This window comes from Bos mutus, chromosome 16 (assembly GCF_027580195.1).
Source record: "Bos mutus isolate GX-2022 chromosome 16, NWIPB_WYAK_1.1, whole genome shotgun sequence".
Taxonomy (NCBI): Eukaryota; Metazoa; Chordata; class Mammalia; order Artiodactyla; family Bovidae; genus Bos; species Bos mutus.
The window spans coordinates 79,058,550-79,085,200 of record NC_091632.1 but is presented as its reverse complement, the minus strand read 5'-3'; the positions used below and the strand labels follow the sequence as shown (position 1 = coordinate 79,085,200).

Genomic DNA, 26,651 nt, shown 5'->3' with positions numbered 1-26,651 from the left:
GGCAAAATAAGATGAAAGAATATTCTGCTTTTGTATTCAAGCTAGGAAATAACAGTGAGTATAAATGTTTGAGGAGGAGAGATGGATTTGGGCCTGAGAGGAGACATCTAGAGATAAATTCAATTTCGATTTGCAGAATGAGTTTCACCTTTCTTAATTTGTGTAAATGAAGACTATCATGCTATAGTACTCCTTTTCATGTGTCAATCATCCTTATTGGTGAAATATATGTTTTCTTTATAAAGAGTACTGATTTTTCTTTTTATCTAACAAGGAATCCCAAGATTATATATTAACTCATTAATCTAAGATGGATGCTTTCAACCTATCTGGTCCAATATCTCTTTTGTATGATAAATATTTTGTCACACTTCCTTTACCAGCCTGGAACAAAATTCAGAGTAAATGTAAATATCTATATGAATACACTTTAAATAATTAATAGAATATGTAATTTGTAATATGAAGGAGAAACAGAAGAGAAATAATTAATAGTAAGAAAGCATGTATCTCAACATTGTAAATGCCCAGATATGAATAACCAAAAAAAGACAACACAAAACAGATGCTTGCACCAGTAAATATATGCCTGCTACTGACAATATTAATGATCAGATCTTAAATTTCTATTAATGACTCACATATAGTATTAACAAAATAAACTTTCTCTAAGTTTATACAGTAACTGTCTTCCTAAATAATTCAGTATTTACTAAAATTTTTCAAAACTTTGTATCTATGTAGACAATTGCCTCCAGAAATGTGTACATTGCTTGTTGGGTTAATAGACACTGTAAAAACTTTACTTACCTGTAGAAAAAAAGCATATACAGACATAAAAATGATGCCTAAAGCTAACTTTTCTCTTCTCTTTCCCACTGATTATTATAGTTTTTGAAACATTAGCCAGTGCAACATGATTGTACTTCAGCCATTTCCAACCAACCAGAGATAACACATTAATTGAGGAAAATGGAAGGAAGGGGGCCCAGTTTTTTTATTTTTTAGCACTAAAGGAAAATAAGATGGAATATTTTCAAACTATCATATAACTACCGCATTTTCTCATGGTCCCCTGCTAGAAGAAATATGGTTTCTACATTAAGCCAAGGGAAAGTTAATAGTTGCATATGGTATTCAGTTCAGTTCAGTTTAGTCACTCAGTCATGTCCGACTCTCTGTAATCCCATGAACTGCAGCACACCAGGCCTCCCTGTCCATCACCAACTGCCAAAATCTACCCAAACCCATTGGGTTAGTGATGTCATCCAACCGTCTTATCCTTTGTCGTCCCCTTCTTCTCCTGCCCTCAATCTTTCCCACCATCAGGGTCTTTTCAAATGAGTCAGCTTTTTGCATCAGGTGGCCAAAGTATTGGAGTTTCAGCTTCAACATCAGTCCTTCCAATGAACACCCAGGACTGATCTCCTTTATGATGGGCTGGTTGGATCTCCTTGCAGTCCAAGGGACTCTCAAGAGTCTTCTCCAACACCACAGTTCAAAAGCATCAATTCTTCAGTACTCAGCTTTCTTTATAGTCCAACTCTCACACCATACATGAGCACTGGAAAAACCATAGCCTGGACTAGATGGACCTTTGTTGGCAAAGTAACGTCTCTGCTTTTCAATATGCTATCTAGGTTGGTCATAACTTTCCTTCCAAGGAGTAAGCGTCTTTGAATTTCATGGCTGCAGTCACCATCTGCAGTGATTTTGGAGCCCCCCAAAAATAAAGTCGGCCACTGTTTCCCCATCTATTTGCCATGAAGTGATGGGACCAGACGCCATGATCTTAGTTTTCTGAATGTTGAGCTTTAAGCCAACTCTTTCACTCTCCTCTTTCACTTTCATCAAGAGGCTCTTTAGTTCTTCTTTACTTTCTGCCATAAGGGTGGTGTCATCTGCATATCTGAGGTTATTGATATTTCTCCCGGATATCTTGATTCCAGCTTGTGCTTCCTCCAGCCCAGCGTTTCTCATGATGTACTCTGCATAGAAGTTAAATAAGCATGGTGACAGTATACAGCCTTGACGTACTCCTTTCTCTATTTGGAACCAGTCTGTTGTTCCACGTCCAGTTCTAACTGTTGCTTCCTGACCTGCATACAGGTTTCTCAAAAGGCAGGTCAAGAGGTATTCCCATCTCTTTCAGAATTTTCCACCATTTATTGTGATCCACACAGTCAAAGGATTTGGCATAATCAATAAAGCAGAAATAGATGTTTTTCAAGAACTCTCTTGCTTTTTTGATGATCCATCGGATGTTGGCAATTTGATCTCTGGTTCCTCTGCCTTTTCTAAAACCAGCTGAACATCTGGAAGTTCACAGTTCACATATTGCTGAAGCCTGGCTTGGAGAATTTTGAGCATTACTTTACTAGCGTGTGAGATGAATGCAATTGTGTGGTTGTTTGAGCATTCTTTGGTATTGCATATATGGTAATCATACCTTCCAAATTTTCTGGTAGTGGGTGGATTTTTAAATCCTCTATCTCATGTCATAATACATATACATACTTTTCTTCAATCATGCGTTCAATTTTTGGTTTAAAATTTATAGACCCCATGTGTTTGGCTATCATATGATTCTAAAGTAAAATTATTCTTCATTTAACAGTTTTGTAACTTTATTTTCATAGATTGGGCATTATATACTTAAAAATTATTTGAGAAATATTAAAATAGCGGTTTAAGTCACTGTTCTTTTGCAGATACTTTGAATACTTTTCTAAATTCAAAATAGAACTTAGAATCTTCCTGTAAACTATTAAATCATGGTTATATATTTTGGAGATTTTTCTTATAGATTTTTATTATAATACTGACAAGCAGAAAAAAAAAAGAGGCATTGTTAGATTCTTGAGTTTTTTAAAGAGTAAACCCTGATGTGTAACCATAGCTTATAATTTCTTCCATAAAATGTAAAAGAAAAAATGAATTAAGGAAATGAAGGAAAAAGAAAAATAATGGGCTCTTTCATATGCTCACTGATGTTATGCAAACAAGAGTAAGGTTATTATTTATCTATCTGGAACATTTAATGAATCACTTCCCAAGTAATCTTATTTCGTCATAAATTGTATAGTGTGTGTTTTCATTTCATAGATCAGACTCACAAATTCAACCCATTTCTTCATTAGCTAAAACTGCTATTTTCTGCCTAAGAATATTTACTTTCTTAGAACTTTAAGCAGTCTTTATTTTCAATATCAGCTACAGAAGTTTACTTGGAAGGGAAGGTTTTTTTCCCCCAAAACAAACAGCTTTCTTTTCCCCAAACATTAATTGCTTCTCTAAAATGTTATTTTTGTGGAAAATTGAGCATATGGCATCTGGGCCCTCATTCCTGCATGAAAACAATTTACTTGGGCTGAATGGCATTACTCCTTTTAACATGACCTTCACTCCCCCCAACCATGTGTCATCATTTCTAGCTCTCTATTGTTTTTATGTCATTGAGTTTCTTTTTATGCCATTTATTATTGTTTCTAACTGGACTCTATCATCTTCTGAATTTATGACCTTAGATTCTAAGGTTAAGGTATAATTTATATTTATATCAGGATTAATTTTTATTAATTGATAATGGTAGTTGTTTTGATTGTACAAATTATTACTTATCTATTGTGCAAATATTATCTGCCACATTTTTTAATAAGTAATTCTAAGTCTTTATGTTATGTGACTATGGATTTGATAAATAAATCATGTTATAAATCAGCACTATTATATTTCATACCATAGAATTATCAGAAGTAAAGGAGACTGTGTTTAGTCTTAAATTTACTATACAGGCTGTGCCTCACACCTACCAACTTCTTACCTTTTTGTACAGATGAGGCACAGGAAAAAAACTTCTTGCCAAAGGCTGTCAGTTTTATTAAAGACATATCTGGGGTTAGAACCCCCCTGTACCTCAATAACTTACCTCACAGTCTAGTACTCTTTCTTATGAAACATTTTTCCTGGAGATAAATTTGCACATGTAAAAACATCTCTGAAGCAAGTGTATTTATATGGAAGCTTTTGTCATTTTATTCTGTGTTTTACATATTACTTTAAAATACTACTATCCCAAGGTAAATTATTCTAATTTACCTATTTTATTTCAAACAGATCATGTTGTTTGTGAAGAAGAGTTTAAATACGCCATGTTAGCTTTAAACTGTATATGCCCAGCAACATCTACACTTATTACACTACTGGTTCATACCTCTAGAGGGCAGTAAGTATATTTTTTCTTTAAGATAATGCATTTTAAATTATAAAAAAGAATTATATAAGTGTAGTTATGTGATTTGGAAATACAGTAAGCCTAAGTATACAGCTAGATATGTACCTTTACTTGTATTTGTGTGAGTTATCATCATCTGGTAGACAGAGGGTAGACAGATAATTACAGACCTACTACAGGGTCCAAGACATAGAGGATATTGACAGTGATTTGCTGTCTTTTCTAACTAATCGAGAGATGATTTGTTTTATCCTAAATTCTATGCCTGCCTCATTAGTTAGGCCTAGAATTAGGGTATTGTTTCTACTTTCAAAATTAATACTTAGCAAATAAAATCTTGAAAAACAGGATGACAGCAGTCACTACTGAAAGGTCTTAAAGTCATTCTTTTTCTGTTTCTGAGGTAAGTTTTTATCTGAAAGCTGTATGTATGCAAATGAGCTCAAAATTAAAATTTTATAAGTATTATAGAATGATAAATTAGTTGATAAAATTAGCTAATGTAGTATAAAAGAAATTATTTAATGAATTTCAGGGTACTGAGGGAAATTATATCACCAGAACATTTTTTCCCATTTGTTTTTTTGATGGAGTTTCCTAAACCATAGATGTTGTTTTTGACTTGCATTATCAAGTAAAATACAATCAGCGAATATAGTCACTGCTCTTATTTAAAAAGATAAATGTTGCACCACATTTCATACTTTTCATATTCCTTACTGGATATTTTAGACAAAATGTTTGATTTTCTAAATAAATTCCACAGTGGTGCTTGCAGTTATACTCATTTAAATTTAGTGAGTTAATTGATAGCTGTTTAAGTGAAATGACAAATCAAATAAGTCAAGGAAAAGGAAATTCTTTCCTGGGATTTAGTACTGCTTGGAGGAAATTGATAATTGAAAAATAGTAAATTCCCTCTAGTGTTTTTCAGTAGATTTACCTCTTTTCCCTCTAATTATGTCTCTGCTCTATAGAGACAGAAAGAGTTTCCCAGAAGCAATTTTCTCAAAGTTCTGAATATAACCATTTCTGTTCTATACACTGATAAGCCTTTAAGATGTTCAATAGAAACAATGTAACAGGACCACAAATGAAATTGTTTTTCTTGGATGGACTTACTCAGCATTTTGATGGAATTAAATAAAATACTGAAAACTTTGTCACCAACTAGTTGAATATTCATAGAACTTATGGTTTCATTATTTTGTCATCCATCTTTGTCACAGATTTGTACAGCTTTAGAGCTGAGAATTTAGTCAGCTTCATTCTTGCACAAATGATAAAATGAAGCCCTTCAACACTAACACACATTAGTATTTATAGAATGGTTAAATTACATTTTCCAACTCCTAGTAAATATTATTTATTGGCACACAATAGTGCCTGGTGAACATTGCACTTCGTATAAATTTAAAAAGAATTTCAGCATCTCCTCAAATAGGACTTTTCCTAATATACTCTAATGAATTTTGTCATATTAAAAAAGAAAGTGATCACCTTGAAAACAGTACTACATAAGTAAGGATTTCCTATAAGTAAGATTGACCTGCAAAATCATTCCCCAATTAAGTGACACAATAAATGCTTTAATCCACCAAAAGTACTTTCTTTGTTATTGAGATATAATTCATATACCATATAGTTCACCTACTAAGATATACGATTTTGTAGTTTTCAGTATAGTCATAGAATTGTGCAACTATCACTGCTAAATCCTAATATTTTCATTATCTCATAAACTCTCTACATTTTTGCAATAGCCCACATTGTATCCAAACTCTTCCAACTATAGGCAAACACAAACCTTACCCAATCTCTATAGATTTTTCTTTTCTGGACATTGCATATTGCAATGGATGGAATATTACAATGGATGGATATGAATGGAATCATACAGTGTATGCTGTTTTTGGACTGGCTTCTCTCACTTGGCATAATGTTTTTAAGGTTCATCCATATTGTAACATGTATCATTACTTCGTTCCTTTTTAAACTGAGTAGTTTTCTATTGTATGGATATATTTCTTTGTACTTTTCTATTCATCAACTGATGGGTACTTGGGTTGTTTCCAGCATTATGGATAAGGCTGTTCTTAATATGAATGTAAAGATTCCTATGTGGACATGTCCTTTAATTTCTTTGGGCCTATATCTAGCAGTGAAATTGCTGAGTCATGAGCTTCCTAGGTGGTGCTGGTGATAAAGAAAACACCTGCCAATGCAGGAAACGCAGGAGACACAAAAGACAAGGGTTAAATCCCTGGGTGTCAGAAAGATCCCCTGGAGGAAGAAATGTCAACTCACTCCAGTATTTTTGCCTGGGAAATCCCACGGACAGAGGAGCCCAGTGGGCTACAGCCCATAGAGTCACAAAGAGCTGGATGTGACTGAAGTGACTGAACAACCCCCCACACCAGTAATTCTATTTAGCCTTTTTTTTAAGGAATGTCCCAAATGTTTTCTGAAGGGATTATATCATCTTACATTGCCATCAGCAGTCTATCAAGACTCCAGTTTCATGTCCTCGGCAATCCTTGTTATTATCTGCTTTTTGCATCATAATCCTCCTATTGAATGCACAGTGGTGCTTCATTATGGTTTTGGTTTGCATTTCCCTGATTACTAATAACGTTACAATTAGTTCATGGGCTTATTGACCATTTTCATATCACCTTTGAGCAAAAACCTATTCAGATCCTTTGTCCATTTTCTAATCACATTGTTTCTGATTATTGAGTTGTAAGAACTTTTATATATTCTAGCTTATCTTAAACAGATAAATACCATCACTTTAGTATAAATGATCATCCTAATAGATCACTTAATTAAAAAAATCTAATATATTTTATTAATAATATTGTTTGACTAAAGTAACTTGTTATGCATTAATTGAAGGTATAGTGAAGATTCACTCATTAACAGAACATGTTTAAAATTTTGCCTTTAAGCATCAGCAGAAAGTAGAGACCTCAAATATATTGATTTAATAATAAGAGAGCAAACTTGGGAGCTAAATTAAGTAGTATAATGGGGAAATGTTGAGTAGTCTAGAAATGCTTTATGTAGGGATTATCAAACTATTAATTGAGACAATACCTACAGTAATACTCAAATTTCTCCATTAAAAAAGAAGGAATAATATTATTAAAAGTTCATTCTATAACAAATGGTGATTGACTAAAACTAGTTGATAGACACAAGCTAAAGACTTAGATCCAGCAAACACAGAAACAAATATAATACAAAATCTAAAATAGTCTAATTTGAAAATGTATTTTTAAATTAAATGCTCTGTAGATTGTAGGTACTTAAGGAAATAATAATTATGTGTTCTGAAGCAAATAAGGTAGACAAAGGAAGCAGGAATTAGAGATAGAGAGGGCAGCTTATTTAGTGACAGTCCTCCCTTAGGTCTGACAGTGGAGTTCCTAATTCAGCCTTAGAATTAGATTTCTCCACTTAACCTTCATAGTTTCTTAATTCTCTTCCTCTAGCCTGTGGAAATGGGGCAAAGATGGAAACCATATGTTAAGTATGGTTTTGTTTTGTATTTCCCTGATTACTTCAAGTGGCTTCAGTGGTAAAGAATCTGTCTGCCAATGCAGGAGACTCACGAGTCACAGGTTCAATTCCTGGGTCAGGAAGATCTCCTGGAGGAGGAAATGGCAACCCACTCCAGTAATACTTGTCTGGGAAATCCCCTGGACAGAGGAGCCTGGCAGGGTTACAGTTCATGGGGTCGCAAATACTGAATGACTAAGCAGGAGGCTTTCACATCAACTTAGCCATGACCTAGACCAGTGCATCTCACAAGGCTCATTAATGCTCCTACGATCTTACATTTTCTTTATTTAGATGTTAATATACTCGTTCCTGTTCTAGTTGATCAGTGAGTCAACTAGATAGGGTCAATTTTAGATGACTTTGAATAACTGTATCCCTTTTATTCATTGACGTTTACTCTGTATTTTAGCCCTTCTCAGTTTTCCCCTCTTACTCCATTTACATTTGAGTGTTCAGTGCTCTTGGCAGGGGCTTTTCTTATTGTCAATTAAATTAGTATTTTGATTTATTTGGCAAACATACTAGAAAGATGAACAGAAATTTATTCATTGAGCAGATATCGCTGTAAGCTGTCAAACATGGACTGTGATGATTTTAGCAAACATTTGCCAAATTATCAGAACAGTTGATAGACATTCAACTGACCCATCTTGATATTCCATTGCTATCAAAATTTAATATTTTCTTTTCCTTTCCACTTAATTTCACAAAAATATTTATTTCATTAGTCCCATCCAAGAGGTAATATTCTTTGCTCTTTATGCTTATTAATGGGAAGGAAAGAGAATTGATAAGAAAAATATTTCAAAGTTAGAATTTATGAACCTTGGCCACTGATTAGATATGGATATAGAAAAGGGGAAAAGAGGAAGAAAATGTCTTCACACACAGGTTGGACAGGAAAGAACTGTAAAATGTGTGGTTTTGACAGAAGGAGAAAGGAGTTTGGGGTTGAATCTATTTGCTTTTTTGATTCAGGTACCTTTGCTTGTAGGAATTACTGATTCCTGAGGAGGAATCTGGGCTTCCCAGGTGGCTCATTGGGTAAAGAATCCACCTGCAATGCAGGAGACTCAGGAGATGAGAGTTCGATCCCTGGTTCGGGAAGATCCCTGGAGGAAGGCATAGCAGCTCACTCCAGTGTTCTTGCCTGGAGAATCCCATGGACAGAGGCGCCTGGGGGGTAACAGTCCATAGGCTCCCAAAGAGTCAGACAAGACTGAAGCAACTGAGCCTGCGAGCATGAGGAGGAATCAGGGTTGTTCAGGGCCACAGAACTGAAAGAAGAAATGGTGGGGATTTGGGAGAAATGATCACTTAAGACTTTTCCTTGGGAAATTACTCCTTATAGGAAACAGATGGGAGAAAAGGACAGCAAATATAGTGTAGCATCACAGGATAAAAAGGAGCAAGGATTTCCAAAAAAATAACTGGAGTGTTAACAATACAGATGGCTTAAGATGGAGAAGAAGCAAACAGAATTCGGAGGTCACTGGTTTCTGGGAAGTTCTGAGAAAATTTTGGACAATGGAGACTTTTTGAGGTAGGATGAATGAACGAGGAGATGATAAGAAAGCAAAGCCTGGTCAAAGGCTGCCACTTCATTAGTCTTTCCCAGGAAGATAAAAAAGAGAAAGCATGAAAGCAAATAGTTCTGCTGGTTCCACAGAAGTCGGCTTCTTTGATCATGGCAGTTAAGATTGTGGTCCCTGGTGAGCCTTTCATCTCTCCCATGACAAGCACACACAAACACACACACACACACACACACACACACACACACCCAGATTGCAGGACTGGAGGTTTGAATCATATATCTGAAGGTTACTCATTTTTCTTCTGCAGAGATTAACCTTCACTGAAAATCTGCATAGAAATGCATTTTATTAGGTGTACCCAAAATCTATTTGGTTACCTGAGAAATGTTTTTCCACTTATTGAAAGATCAACTAGAACATTATTCTATTAAACATAGTTTGAGAAATACAGATATTGCTCAGTCCCTTAATAGCTCATCTTCTGTTATCAAATTAGATTTAAGTGTGTTCATTTTATTTATTGAGGACCCTCTTTGCTCTCATCCAAATTTATTTTTATGTCCTTAATTCTCATGATTCTATGTATCATGTTCTCCAAATAACATGATCCTAAATATACTTCATGGTTTCCGCCTTCTGCATCTTTTTAAATGTTGTTCCTTCTGCCTTGAATTTTTTTCTTCTGCTTTCCTAGAGGATTTTCCTGAAATTCAAAGATTCTATCTCCTTGTGAATATTTTTAAGCTCCCCAATTTAACGTGATGTCTCCTTTCTATGAGCTCATGTAGAATGTTATGACATTCTACCAGAGTATGTATTAAGGTCCTTTTATTTTTTCCTAGTTGATAGGGCATAATTTCATTTAAGGTAGAGAACATGCCTTATTCATGCCTTATATAATATATTTTTTTCCAGCTTTGCTATAATCAACATGTAGCATTGCCCAAGTTTAAGGTATACAATGAGTTCTCCAATTTTACATGAAGCCATTGATTTATTTATAGCCAGTGAACAAAATGTAGATATTTACATTTTTAACAATGTAAAAAAGGTGCAGCAAATGATACTTTAGAGTAAAATTAGGTGGAAGAGATGGAAGGGAAGAGGATGGCTAACAGCTCAACTTACAGAACGGAAAATCAAAAGACTTATATCTATAGTCACTAATACTTTATATATGTATAGCCCTGAGAGGAATCTTCCCTGAGCTAGTTCTCTAGTCTCACACCTCAGAGAATGTGATCAATAGAAGATTGATACAATCTTCTACAGTGATGCAGTCTACAACCTTCCACAATTGATACAATCTTCTATAATGATATAGTAATACAATTTAATAGCATATTTTTATTAAGAGATAACTCAAAACTCTTCACATTAAGCCCAGAATTTGGAAGCATTTCCATCAATTTATGAATGAAATCACATGTTTAAGATAGCACTAGAGTTAAAATATAACTAATCCTGGGAAGGATTGAACGCAAAAGAAGAGAGTGGCAGAGGATGAGGTGGTAGGCGATATCACTGACTCAGTGGACATGAATTTGAGCAAACTCTGGGAGATAGTGAAGGACAGGGAAGCTTGGTATGCTGGGGCTTCCCTGGTGGCTCACGCGGTAAAGAATTTGCCCACAATACAGGAGACCTGGGTTTGATCCTTGGGTTGGAAAGATCCGCTGGAGAAGGGAACGGCTACCCACTCCAGTATTCTGGCTTGGAGAATTCCGTGGACTGTACAGTTCATGGGGTCGGGAAGAGTCAGACACGATTTAGCAACTGAACAACAACAACAAATTGTAATGTTTGGTCATTCATTCATTCATCCTTTCCGCAGATAATAATTATTTGCATCCATACAGTGTAAGGCACTATGTTAGAAGTTCGATAAACACAAACATACATACATTCCGATCACAAAATCTAACATTCAGTACAGGCAGCACACACTGTAGACATGGCTTATGTATGTTTGGAATGTGTTATAAATTTCTCCTAGTAGATCTAGTAGTAGATTTCTCCTAGTAGATCTCCTAGTAGGTTAGTACAGGTTCTTTTAGCTATGGTAAGATTAGTTTGCACACCTTGAGGCTAAACCAAATGATAACGTGGACAGACACTAAAGAAACTTGCTGCTGCTAAGTCACTTCAGTCATGTCCGACCCTGTGCAACCCATAGACGGCAGCCCACCAGGCTCCCCCATCCCTGGGATTCTCCAGGCAAGAACACTAACTTGCTACTTACACATAATTTTAAAAGAGCAAAAAAAAAAAAAAAAATCCTCAAAAAGATAAAATGTGAATAATAGCTATAGGAGCTTATGAAACTTCTATATCCCCAATATTAATATTTATGGAAGACAACTTTCTTGAAGATGTCACTGTGATGTTCTAAACTAAAAGGACAAATATCAGAGAGCAATTCAAAAGCATCAGGGCACAGAGAGCTTGACCATAAGCTAAGCACGTGGTACTTATTCTGTGAGCAAGCAGTCTGTGTTCTGAGAGAGGCAGGGAGATGGCACATTTTAGCTATAAATGTTTATGAATGCTGAAGGAGAGCAGTTGAAAATCAGTGGGGTAGGATCTATTTAATAATGGAATTAAAGAGCTGAGACTGCAGTGTCATTATGAGAGATGAATTTCTATTTCACCTGACAATTTAAAAAGTAGATGAAAAGGCTTTGCAAGTGTTTTTAGGATTTGTTTGTGTGATAATTAGGTGACTTCTTGAATTAACTGAGCACTTCAGAAAACCACACTAGAGATTTTGAAGAACAAACAAACTTTAAGGGAAATGAGTTTGGAACACTTTCATGTACAATCAGCCTTTCAAACTTAAAGTTTGAGCTCTATTTCATTTCTTCTTTTGAAATCGCTTTCAAAAGGATGTTCACTGTTTATGTTCACTATTGAGAATGCTTGAAAGCTCAATGGCATTTCTCTGTTATAGCCACTTTCACAGCGATTTTTCTTATCCTGAGAATGCAAACAGCTTTCTGGTTCCATCTAGTGGTAGAAAATTGATTATCATCCTCTACATGGTTTTAATCTTAGGACTCAGGTTTTTGTTTTGAGGTCTAATAACATAAAAAACTGGGGAAGTTCTGCTTCAAGAGTAGAGATGCATAAATCTCTTCCTGGAAGACAGAAGCATCTTCATTTTGAGTTTTATTACTTCTTCTACTTAGAGTTCTTGACTACCTTTCTCCCTAGTAAGATAATCCAACTTGTGTGTCAAATTGAGTCCCAGACCAGGAAGAATAAATGTTCATCCAAAGTTGTATGTTAGCCCTTCCTTTTGTGACCTCACCTGTGGTAGAAGTTTCTGTCTACTCCAATATGCCATTTCCACTCCATAAATTACAATTATGTTTTCAATGACACAGGCTACCATTTGTCAAAATCAGTTCTTTTACCTACAGTATTGACTGTAGATTCCTGACACTGATAGCAAAGGAAAATCAGAATACCATTAAATACTTTAATTTTTAAATAAAGTAGAAGCTTTAGACCACATGAATAAATTACATTCATTTTTAAATTAATGTGTGTGTTTTCAGAGACTCTCCTCTAAAGAATATAAACAATTATCTGGAACCAAGCTGACATTAATTGGTGAACTACTAGAGTATGGAATTAAATAAAATGTTAATTTTAATTAGATTAAAACCTTTGAGTCACTTGTTTTAGGCTTTTTAAAATCTACTTTCAATTTAATATAATGAGGCAACAAATATAGTTTCTTATCCTCTTTAAAATAAAGCACCAATAAGGGAACTTTATCTTATCTAATTCTGCAATTATAAATTTAAATGACATCCTTTTCCTAAGGCAAAGATTTCCCCCAGTTATATGTAAAGCCTTTTATTATACATAGATGAATGGGTATTTATACCAAAGACACCTTGTGACAGTATGTTCTTTATTCCCATGGAGGTGAAAATAATTTCATTTGGTAATAAAAATGAATATATAAAAGCAGCTAATTTGGCAATCTGTGTGAATTTTAGTGAATCTGAAACACCATTTATTGTATATTTAAATACATTATTTAGGTTTGAAAAGAACAAAATGTACTAGCAAAACTAAATGCGATAATTATAATTCAGAAGTGTTCAAGATAGCAGAAGGATTTCCACTAATAATTTCACTGTACAACCGTGAAGGCAGTAATGCCTGCCTGCACTCTATAGTTTACCTTTGTTTTTGTGGTATCTTTAAATACATGAAGAAGATATGAACACAAAAATTCAATTTTACCTTCTAAAAGTTATTAGTATGAATTTTACAAAAAAATCACCTTCTTAGAAATAGGAAGCTGTCAGTCAAGTAAGCTTTTATGCTATTTTTTTTTTTTTTAATGCACACATTACTGAGTGGGGTAATTCAGTACATTCCTGAAATAAAAACAGAGAGCGCAGTATAATAAGACTTCAGGGTATTGCATCTGGGACAGGAAATTCCAGTTAGATTTTTATTTTCTCCTTTTGGGAAAAGTTGATGTGGGGAAACTTTGAAAATCAAAACCATATCAGATTCTTTTACTGCATTCAATAGCCGAGGAAGCACATTTCTACAGTTGCAGACCCAAGCACTTACTATTTGATGATCCTATTCCAGTGGGTTGGTTTTGTTGCAGCACAGGAGACAGTATGTGAGTGAATTTATTCTCTGGCAATAAATACCCATCCCTGATAGCTCAGTTGGTAAAGAATCTGCCTGCGATGCAGGAGACCCCAGTTTGATTCCTGGGTCGGAAAGATCTGCTGCAGAAGGGATAGGCTACCCACTCCAGTATTCTCGGGCTTCCCTTGTGGCTCAGCTGGTAAAAAATCCACCTGAAATGTGGGAGACCTGGGTTCAGTCCCTGGGTTGAGAAGATCCCCTGGAGAAGGGAAAGGCTACCTGCTCCAGTATTCTGGCCTGGAGAATTCCCTGGGGTATAGTCCATGGGGTCAGCAAAGAGCTGGATGTGACTGAGCGACTTTCATTTTTACTTTCACTTACCTTGAAAGTGTAATCATGGATTAACCAGGGATGTGCACTTTGCATTTGAAAGAAAAGCAAAATCATTTGTCAACTTTAATTTATGCACCACTGAAAAGTTAGATATTTCTAACTGGGGCACAATAAGCAGAATAAAACAAACATAACATTTCAAATTTTTATTTTATTTTATTTTAGTGAAAGCAGGTTTATTTAGAGAGATACACATTCCATAGACAGAATATGGAATATTCTGTCTCAGAGACAGATTATGTCCATCTCAGAGACAGACCTAAAATATAGGGTGGTTAGTATTATAGGCTGGATAATTTCATATGTCAGTGAGTGAGTGGGATTATTCCAACTATTTGGGGAAAGGGGTGTGGCTTCCAAGAATTGGGTCACTGCCCACTTCTGGCCTTTTATGATCGTGAGAGGGACTTTTCATCTTGTCCCCAAATTGGTGACCACAATCTAAAACCAAGGAGGAAAAAGAGTCAAGTATCCCATTTTCTAATCTCCCCACCCTTCCATAGAAAGAAAAGATCAGAGAAAGCCAGTAGAGCAACACAGTGTGTTTGTACCTACCTTGGTTGTGCAGATGGTAAATAATGTGCCTTCAGTGCAGGAGACCTGGGTTCAAGTTGCAATCCCTGGGTCAGGATGATCCCCTGGAGAAGGGAATGGCAACCCAATCCAGTGTTCTTGCCTGGGAGTGGCAAAGAGTTGGACACAACTGAGTGACTAACACTTTCATTTTCACTAGCCTCATGAAATGAAGTTCATGAAATGACCTAATTAATACTCGTGGAGAATAAGGCGTGTCTGCAGAAAGCAGGGACCAGTATGTCCTTCCCCAGTTGGACATCGGTGTATGTAGTTTTCTGATTTGAACATGAGGAAAAAAGAATCAAAGAGAGAGAGATGGCAGAATCTGCACTCCCATGCATGGGTTTCCGGCATCAGAGCTGATGACCTGAAAAGATCTATGTTCTCTCTGTGGTACCCTGTCAAGGGTGCTGCTACGAGGTGAGGAAACCCAAGAAGCCAAAGGCTGTAAGGTGTGCGGGACATCTATCTGGGAAGTAGGTTAGACAGAGTGGACAGAAATTTTTTCCTTCCCAGGGATGGTACACAGGGAAATGGTCCCACCCCTCCACACTCCACAAACATGTTTACATGACTCTAGGAGATGCCTTTGATGACCAGTGTGTCACTTCAGAGCCGCAGCATTCCAGGGAGAATTAGCCTCAGCTGGGAAGATTGGACTTTCAAATCAGATGAGACAGAGCTTTCTAATCATTGAACAGGATTTGAAAGAAGTGGGAGCTCCCCAGTACATTATTATTACTGGACAGGAATTGGAGATTTAAAAGAGCTTGGGTGAAAGCTACAGGGTCTTGAAAATTTTGACATGAAAGTTGCAATTTACTTCACCAGACATTTTTGTTTGTTTTCTCATAAACAGTTCTCTATCACCTCTCCTTATACTTCTCCTTTCTTTTTCCAAATATATGTGTATATATATGTAAGACCTTTGTTTAGGGTTTAAGCATGCAGAAAGGAGCAGGCATAAGCCTCCTTTGGTTCTAGGATGTGCACTGAAACATTTCTAAGGCTCTCATGACTATGGTATTGGATTTATGAATTTTTACAGCATGACCTTTTGTTCAGGGAAAATAGAGATTTTTTTCAAGCATTGAGCACAAGCTTTTATTCTGTGTTTCCTCTATTTTCCTAGTAGAATATTTTCTTTTTATGTTCTTTTATTCTCTTTCTTTTTTCTACTAACACCTTTTCTAACAACTGGAGCTGGCATTATTTTGAAAACTAAGGTAGACATAAATCTGTCTAGGAAGAATTTATTACTGTTTAATTTCCAGTCAGTTACTATACAGTCAGTTACTGTATAATGCAATTACTACTGCGTTACCAGTCAGTATGGTAAAGTAGCCTGTAAAGGGTCAGAAATATAAACTACAGGCTATATTATTTTACATGCTGGAGTTTACTTTGAGGCTAACAGTAAGTAAATGCAGAAGCAGACTGTCTTCCCTAAATGGTCATTCGATTCATGTAAACACAGAGTAAATCTTTCTTAAATGGCTTTTCATAATTTTCATGAAGCTTTTCATTCTTTGCTTTTTGTCCTTAGTATCTTTATTGTTTTTTACTGCTGCTGAGGTTAAGTTAATTTCATGTCCATTTATGATTATGAAACTCAGTGAAGGCTTTTTCTCCTCATTCTAATAGCAAATTCATCATAGGGAAAGTAATTGATAAGATGTAAAAATGATTTTGGTGAAGGAGAAAGGAATTATATAATTAGAAAAGCAAAAAATTTAGTAAATGAGCATGAAGAACACTGTTAGGTTATACTCTGTTCATTTAACAAAACATTTATTAAGACTTACTCTGTCAGACCAGATGTCTTGTCTCAGAGATAGCATGGTAAACAAGAGATGGTCCTTTGTCCCATGGAGCCTATTTCACAAGGAAGCAAGACATTAAGGATTAGTCAATATAATTTAATGTTATACTATCATGAAGTCCACCACTGCATGGCTGAAAGAGTAATGACTGAACTGTGGGTCCAAGAATGAGGAGGACATAGGAGGAAGAAGGAACAGGTTAGAAGACCTGGATAAGAGAGATTCTTGATCAGGGGAAACTAAAGTTTGCTGGAGCGCCCAAGAAAAAGGAGGCAGAAATGACAGATGAAATTTGGAAGACAGGCATGGCATAGGTCAGGGGGGATTGGTAGTGATGATGAGAAAGTTTACCTTTTTCAGATGGGAGGAGGAAACTCTTTAATTATTTTTAACAGGAAAGTGACCTGAAGTGATTTGAGATTTTGAAATTCATTCTTATTGTAGCACCAATCCATATAAGAGGCAAGGAAATGGAGTAGGAATATTTTAAGAGTGTAAGAGTTGATGATGGAGAAAAGGGTAAGTGGTGCATTTAAGAGTTATTTAAGTGGTAGAATTCTCTTGTATAAAATGTAAATAGATTATTTACTCAGCTATATGATTATTTTTGTCTCATTAAAATATAATCTTTAGTTAAGTCTGCCCAGATACATGAAGTAGGAAAAGATGAAAGAAAATAAGGAGAGAATGATAAGTTGAAAACAAAAGGTTTATGCTTTGTTTTTTTTTTAACAAATCCATAGGCTCTGAAATGCCCTGTATTATTAATAAAGGTTGGAGTAAAATTTGGCTCTCAAATTCTAGTAGCCCGAAGAAAAGAAATAGAACAGCTCCACATTCACACTGAATATTAGACTATTCAGAACTGAAGTTTCTGAATAAAAGGCAGTGTTTGTCACAGACTCTTCTATCCATGCTGGCAAGACCAAAGACTTGAAACCACTGATCCTGTTTCTTTATCTATGTGATGGGCATAATACTAGCATGCATCTTAAAGGTTTCAGAAGAATCAAATTTTGTCATTAAACAAATATGTTTTGAAGTCACTTCACCGTATTCTGTAAAATGCTCCCACAGAAAACAAGATAGACAGTAGTCTGAGAAGTTATGGTGTTTACATTCTGCTTCATGCTAAGTGAGAGATGGTGGCAGAAAGAGACAAATGACAAGCATACAAATGAAGTTATGTCAGTATCACAAAGATGTCAGTTTCACCCAGATTTATTAATCATTGCGATAATCATATCAACAATTTTCTTTTTCAAGTAATCAAGCTGATTTTAAGTTCATATGGAAAAATGAAGAAACCAAAATAGCAAGAAAAATTTTGAAGAACAATAAAGAGAGGGATTACCCTGATGTATTTTAGAACAATTTTGTACCTAAAATAATTGATATAGTGTAGTGTTAGGGAATGGACAAAGGCAAATCAACTTGACAGACTAGAAAGTTGAGAAAGAGGCCCATAGGCATCTCGGGATTTGGTGTTTGATAATGGAGTTATTTTAAATCATTGGTTAAAAAATTGAACTATTCAATAAATTGAGTAACTGGGTAGCCATTTGGAAAAAAGTTGATACATTCATCATAGTATAAAGGGAAAATATTACTTTCTGCCTAAATAAAATGTTACTCTCAAAATATTGGTAAAGGGGGTGGGTGTATAATATACTCTATAATGCTTCTTTGAAAGGTAGCAGTGAAAAATTATATCAACAAAAACTTAAAATCCTTACTAGTTTTGGCTTGTTTCTTCACTTTTGTGAACATGCATTTCATTTTTAAAATCTATTTCAGACACTTAAATGCACAAGAATATTATCATGAGCATCCATGAACCTAGCATTCGAAATGTTTTTTATTTCAATTGTTTCTGAAGCCCACATATATGATCTCTGATTTACCTGTCTTCTCCCTAGGACCTAGTTCACTAAATACTCTACCTAAAGCTCCTTAATTCTTCAAACATTTTATATTTGATATTTCCCCATGATTCTCACTAAGCATTAGTTCTTGCATTTTCACTTTTAGCTGTATGGAATTTACTTATTTATTCACTCATTCGATCATTTAATTTTTGTATTTCTGATGAACATTCGGTCCTTAAGGTGTTCATTCCTATTTTTCTTTTCTGTCAGCAAATACACCTAGGTCCACCTTTAGAACATGCCCAGAATCTCCCCTGGTCCAAAGCCATCACCTTCTGGCTGGATCCTTGTGGTAAAGTCCTCACTGATCATTGCCACTGCTTCAGTCTATTCTCAGAACAATGACCAGAGGGATTTTTTGCAAAATATAAATCAGAATCTTTGCAAATTTTCCCAATAAAGCCCAACATGATCTTAAGATTTTAGAAATCCCCGTGTGACCCGTTTCCCTGCTAGTTATTCCTCTGGCCTCAGTTCCTCCTCCTCCTGGCTTTTCCTCAGCCACCCCAGGCACCGCCCTGTCCCAGGGAAGTGCTTGCTATTGCTTCTGCCATAAGCAGTCTTCTCTGCTATGGTTATCTCTCTCACTCTTTTCAGGATTTTTACTTAGATGTTATTCTCTCAGGGAGGTCTACTTCAATTATGCATTTATTTTCCAACCCAGCCCTGAAAATTTCTCTCTTTTTTCTCCCTACCACTTACCACTTCCAACACATAATTTGCTTTACTGCCAGTTTTCCTCCACTAGAGGCTTCAAGAAAGAAAGCATTTCTGCCCTTTTGTCAACTGCCTTAGCCTTGAAATCTAGAACTTTTCTTGGCACATCCCAAGTGCTCAATAAATATTTCATGTAGGAATTAATAAGTGAGACCCAGACATACCCATCAGTAGAAGATGGAGTGGCTAAGTTCCAACATTTCTCAAGCAATTAACATGAAGTGAAAAGGAAAAAATTCTGTATATTTACAATTAGCTGAAATTAGAGACTCATTAAAAAACGTTTGGTAAAAAGGTGCCATTATGAAATAGCATGAAGACAAGCAAGTGATTTAAGGAAATTCATTACAGTCATCCTTGTCAAAATCCCTCCTTTTCTGTTTCCTTCCAAGTTACCACATTGCATTTCCATTTCAGCAGCTGGAATTAGATTTGTAATTCACTCGAACAGCTCTTAGTGCCCTTATGCAACTATTATTTGACCCTATGCTGCCTTTCAGATGCCAAAGAAACCCTGATGAATTACTGGCAACTTCTCTCATGTTTTCAGCCTTTTAAATGGATTCTGTCTTTGCCAAGTGCTATCTTGCCAAGCAGCAGTATGGTACATATCAAAGATAGCTTTGTTTTTATTTGAAAGGAAAAGGTGTTCTCCACCAAGAATAATCATTCTTAGGAAACAGTAGTTAGATGTAGCCATATGTATTCCATAGTCAAATGTGTTTTGTTTTACATTTTCCTATTTCCAAAAATATATTAATATTATAGAAAAAAAGGGTAAAGGCTTTAAGAGTAATATTGTTCATATTGTTGACTAGGAATGTTGAAAGTGGCTCCAAAATTCTGCAATAAAGAAGATATACCAGCAAAATAATAATGTAAACTAATATTTACTGAAGATTACTATGCTCCCCAAATCTGCTAAATGATTAATTTGTACTGCTAAATGATTTATTTGTACTATCTCATTTAATGCAGCCCAGTACCACTGATAATTTTTTTTTATGGAAGTAAAGTATCATAGAGAACTTAAATAACTCACCCAAGATTGTAGAGTTAGGGTTCAGATCAGGCAGTCAGACTCCAAGGTCCAGGATCTTAAGTCTTAAGCTTCCCTGTCATAACAAACACACTCTTCCAACAACATAAGAGAAGACTCTATACATGGACATAACCAGATGGTCAACACCAAAATCAGATTGATTATATTCTTTGCAGCCAAAGATGGAGAAGCTCTATACAGTCATCAAAAACAAGACCAGGAGCTGACTGTGGCTCAGACCATGAACTCCTTATTGCCAAATTCAGATTTAAATTGAAGAAAATAGGGAAAACCACTAGACCATTCAGGTATGACCTAACTCAAATCCCTTATGATTATACACTGGAAGTGAGAAATAGATTTAACGGACTAGATCTGATAGAGTGCCTGATGAACTATGGAATGAGGTTCGTGACATTGTACAGGAGACAGGGATCAAGACCTTTCCCATGGAAAAGAAATGCAAGAAAACAAAATGGCTGTCTGGGGAGGCCTTACAAATAGCTGTGAAAAGAAGAGAAGCGAAAAGCAAAGGAGAAAAGGAAAGAGATAGATAAACATCTGAATGCAGAGTTCCAAAGAATAGCAAGAAGAGATAAGAAAGCCTTCTTCAGCGATCAATGCAAAGAAATAGAGGAAAACAACAGAACGGGAAAGACTAGAGATCTCTTCAAGAAAATCAGAAATACCAAAGGAACATTTCATGCAAAGATGAGCTCGATAAAGGACAGAAATGGTATGGACCTAACAGAAGCAGAAGATATTAAGAAGATATGGCAAGAATACACAGAAGAACTGTACAAAAAAGATCTTCAAGACCCAGATAATCATGATGGTGTGATCACTGACCTAGAGCCAGACATCCTGGAATGTGAAGTCAAGTTGGCCTTAGAAAGCATCACTATGAACAAAGCTAGTGGAGGTAATGGAATTCCAGTTGAGCTATTCCAAATCCTGAAAGATGATGCTGTGAAAGTGCTGCACTCAATATGCCAGCAAATTTGGAAAACTCAGCAGTGGCCACAGGACTGGAGAAGGTCAGTTTTCATTCCAATCCCAAAGAAAGGCAATGCCAAAGAATGCTCAAACTACTGCACAATTGCACTCATCTCACACGTTAGTAAAGTAATGCTCAAAATTCTCCAAGCCAGGCTTCAGCAATATGTGAACCGTGAACATCGTGATGTTCAAGCTGGTTTTAGAAAAGGCAGAGGAACCAGAGATCAGATTGCCAACATCTGCTGGATCATGGGAAAAGCAAGAGAGTTCCAGAAAAACATCTATTTTTGCTTTATTGACTATGCCAAAGCCTTTGACTGTGTGGATCACAATAAACTTTGGAAAATCCTGAAAGAGATGGGAATACCAGACCACCTGACCTGCCTCTTGAGAAATTTGTATGCAGCTCAGGAAGCAACAGTTAGAACTGGACATGGAACAACAGACTGGTTCCAAATAGGAAAAGGAGTTCGTCAAGGCTGTATATTGTCACCCTCCTTATTTAACTTATATGCAGAGTACATCATGAGAATCGCTGGACTGGAAGAAACACAAGCTGGAATCAAGATTGCTGGGAGAAATATCAATAACCTCAGATATTCAGATGACACCACCCTTATGGCAGAAAGTGAAGAGGAACTCAAAAGCCTCTTGATGAAAGTGAAAGTGGAGAGTGAAAACGTTGGCTTAAAGCTCAACATTCAGAAAACGAAGATCATGGCATCCAGTCCTATCACTTCATGGGAAATAGATGGGGAAACAGTGGAAACAGTGTCAGACTTTATTTTTCTGGGCTCCAATATCACTACAGATGGTGACTGCAGCCATTAAATTAAAAGACGCTTACTCCTTGGAAGGAAAGTTATGACCAACCTAGATAGCATATTCAAAAGCAGAGACATTACTTTGGCAACAAAGGTCCATCTAGTCAAGGCTATGGTTTTTCCTGTGGTCATGTATAGATGTGAGAGTTGGACTGTGAAGAAGGCTGCGCGCAGAAGAATTGATGCTTTTGAACTCTGGTGTTGGACAAGACTCTTGAGGGTCCCTTGGACTGCAAGGAGATCCAACCAGTCCATTCTGAAGGAGATCAGCCCTGGGATTTCTTTGGAAGGAATGATGCTAAAGCTGAAACTCCAGTACTTTGGCCACCTCATACGAAGAGCTGACTTATTGGAAAAGACTCTGATGCTGGGATGGATTGGGGGTAAGAGGAGAAGGGGACAACAGAGGATGAGATGGCTGGATGGCATCACTGACTCGATGGACGTGAGTCTGAGTGAACTCCGAGAGTTGGTGATGGACAGGGAGGCCTGGCGTGCTGGGATTCATGGGATCACAAAGAGTCAGACATGACTGAGCGACTGATCTGATCTGATCTGATCTGATAGCTCAGTTGGTAAAGAATCTGCTTGCAATGCAGGAGACCCCAGTTTGATTAGTGGGTCAGGAAGATCTGCTGGAGAAGAAACAGGCTACCCATTCCAGTATTCTTGGGCTTCCCTTGTGGCTCAGCAGTAAAGACTCCACCTGCAGTGCAGGAGACCTGGGTTTGATCCCTGGATTAAGAAGATCCCGTGGAAAAGGGAATGGCAACCCACTCCAGTATTCTGGCCTAGAGAATTCCACAATCCATGGAGTCACAAAGAGTTGGACACGACTGAGCGACTTTCACTTTCAAGAAGGAATGAACTACAAATGAAACATACCTGGAAAATATACATTAAAAAAAAAAAAACTTACTGACACTTTGAAAATGTTTATAAATGTTTATTTCCCAGTAACCCTTCAAACAAAACTCAGTTAAAAATATGATAGGTATGACTTTAATCCGTGCAGAAGCTGCAGAGATTATGGTGAAATATTTTTGATTTTTATAAATGTATCACATTTATTCTAGAATGTGTATTTCTTGTACTTAACAGTTCATAAGCTTTATTCACCAAGTGGAATTTAGTGTACAAAATGGGAAATCATTCATGTATCTTCACAATAAATTTTGCATAAGTTGAATTTTTGATACATTTCTAAAGCCACTGAGCAGGCTATTCTAGAGGGGGGAAAAAGAAACTACATTTTCTGTGATAAACTTACCTTCTTTTTAAAAAGTACTTTTGAAAATCTCTTTCAGAGATTCTTTTATCACAAAATGTATCTTTCGTTAACTTCTACACAATTGAGAGAATGCCACTGTATGATTTGGACAGAAATAAAGAGTATATTTTTTATGAAATCAAACTGAATAATTGAGATGTGTATATTTATAATTTTAAATACAAAGCAAAGTAAAAAACATACAGGGGCCAAGCAGGTCTTATAAATGGGATGAAGTGGGTTATATTATTGAGACTATAAGACAAGTATATATAGGCTGTGCATGACTTAATACACATAAAAATTCAGTTGCTACAGCTCAATGGTTCATGATCACAATAAATGCTTTTATTAATTGGATTGTGAAATTCTTTTAAAGAATTTTCCATTTAGCAAGTATCTATATTCTGTAGTTTCGAAATTCTTGTAGGTGACTCTTTGTAAATATTTGGTGATCACGTCATCACTTTGAACACAGATACTTCTTTGAACTGTGCTTGTTCCTCCTGAAGTTGGGAAACTCTGGAGCATGTAGGACAGCCACTGTGCTTTGAGCCACATTCACTGTTTGTCTCTGTGCGTGTGTATGTGTGTGTGCTTTTGTTGCAGAGAAGGCCAGCAGTCGCCAGAACAGTGGCAGAAGATGTACGGCAGATGCTCTGGGAATGAAGTGTACCACATCGTTCTGGAAGAAAGCACATTTTTTGCTGAATATGAAGGAAAGAGCTTCACATATGCTTCTTTCCATGCACACAAAAAGTATGTTTCCTTCTCAGAATGGAATTAAAATATTAATTTACATCCAGTTTTCCATAATGCAACCCATATTGATGCTCATATTGAAGTATTTTTGAATTATTATCATAATTATTGAGACATTTGAATTCTCACCTTTTGTATGGTCTCTACAAGTTAAGATTCTTGGGCATAAAGTATAATTTAGTAGGAATATTGACTGAAAATGAAAGCATTTTTCACTTAGTCATGTTCATCTCTTTGCAACCCCATGGACTATAGCCCAGCAGGCTCCTCCTCTCCATGGAATTCTCCAAGCAAGAATTCTGGGAGTGGGTTGCCATTCCCTTCTCCAGGGGATCTTCTTGATCCAGGGATCAAACCCAGCTCTCCTCTATTGCAGGCAGATTCTTTACTGTCTGAGGCACCAGGGAAGCCCAGTATTGACTTTAGCATCTTTTCAATTATCTTTAAAAACATTTTAATGCTGTAGAAATTCACAAGAAAATGAATCTTTTATATAGATCTAAATTTTAAAGTGTTAATTAAAATACTGTTTTATTTTTTGGCCAAATTAAGATATACATTTGATGGTAAGACCCAGTATAAACACAAAATTTACCCGCCCCCCCAAAAAAATGCCCTTACTAAATGATATTTACTTTGATGTTTTCTTTTATCTTTTATTCCATTCTTTTTTATTAAAAAATGTATATATAGTCTTAAGTATCCAAATTGATTTCACAAAACACTAAAGATATTGGATTTTTTTTTTGGTTTGTTTTCTTCTATAAAGATAAGAACTTTGAACTTATAGGATCTTTTCAAGCTTTAAAATCTTCCTATTTGAGGTTTTAATTTTCCTCTGCCTTTTAATAGTTTACTTATTTTCTTAATATGCAAGCTTAAGAAAAAAACCAAGATCTTTGCTGAACTTTAAACTTAAACTCCTTTATTTTCTTTTTTAAATTAAGGTTTGGTGTCTGCTTGATTGGTATTAGGAGGGAGGATAATAAAAACATTTTGCTGAATCCAGGTCCTCGATATATTATGAATGCCACAGATACATGTTTTTATATTAATATTACCAAAGAAGAGAATTCAGCATTTAAAAACCACGACCATCAGAAAAAAAGCAATGTACCAAGGTCATTTTATCATGGACCATCTAGATTGCCTGTACATAGCATAATTGCCAGCATGGGTAAGTATAAATAAATCTGAAAATATAATTAATTTCCTTCTTTAAAAAGAATAATAACTATATTTGTTTTGCTAAAAATTCCAAAGTCAAATTTAAAATATACTTGTGCGTATTACAAACTTGGTGACTAAATAACTAAATAAATACACAGAACAAAATTTCTAATCTGTTAAACTGGTAAGAAATTAAAATAGTTCAAAACTTCTAACAATAGTTTCATATATCTGATTAGAATATAAACACCAGACACTTCTGTATTTCTTTGTAAGTTCTACGTTCAGTTATCAATAATGGCTCTTTCAGATTCTCTCTCTGTTTCCCCAAACTCCCCAATCTTTTATCTAATCCTTACTGAAGTTGGCTTCTGTGACACAGAAATTTTTTAAAAAAGATTCAGACAAATAAGAACTTCCATTAAATTTTGTCACCAAACGACATAACAACCTACATGCACTTAGTTTCTATCACAAGGAAAATGTGTTCCTTCTTTTAGCTTATAGTATTTTAATATAAATACCCTTACTTATGCAGCAAGCCATTCTCCATTTCCCTCTTAGGGACTTCCCGTTTTTATTATTCCTCATTACTTGAATTCTTATTTTTTTTTTAAATCACCAATTCATTTTTCCTCCCTGCTTCTCTTTCTCTGACTCTCTTCATGTCTCTCTTTACACACACACACACACACACACACACTTCTGGACCTCATGCCTTGACATCTTCACAGATAAATTCCAAGTGTTGGCTTCAGTTGCTGGCTTGAAATCTGGCCATTCCCTCATGTCTCTACCAGTTCAGTCTGAAATCTGCCACCAGCATATCACTGAAACTGCTCTGGAAAGGCCACTGCTCTAATCTTCCTCACTAAATCCAGTGGAATCGTCACAGCCAATGACAATATTGACCATGTTCTTCTTAAAATGCTCTAGTGCTATTTCCTCTGCACCCTGCACATTCATTTTCCCTAAATTGTTGCATCTGCTCTCAAAGATTCAATTCTTCTCCATAAATTGATGATCCCCTTACCTAAACCATGACCTTAAATCTCTTTTCATAGCAACATATTCAACTGTCCACAGGCTATTTGGAAAAATCAAACAAGCATTGGAAAAACCAATGTGGTATATTCAAATTGAGCTAATCTTTCTATATTCATTCAAACAATTTCCTCCTTC

The 26,651-nt window shown here is 35.8% G+C and overlaps 1 protein-coding gene across 1 annotated transcript in view; it reads left to right on the top strand.

Annotated features, from left to right (window-relative positions):
* Window positions 1-26,651, top strand: part of KCNT2 (potassium sodium-activated channel subfamily T member 2) — a 418,728-nt gene that overhangs the window by 280,831 nt on the left and 111,246 nt on the right. The window contains exons 14-16 of the mRNA XM_070384415.1: window positions 4,117-4,225; window positions 24,147-24,296; window positions 25,247-25,476. Coding sequence (XP_070240516.1) covers window positions 4,117-4,225; window positions 24,147-24,296; window positions 25,247-25,476 — 489 coding nt within the window. The remainder of the gene's footprint in view (window positions 1-4,116; window positions 4,226-24,146; window positions 24,297-25,246; window positions 25,477-26,651) is intronic.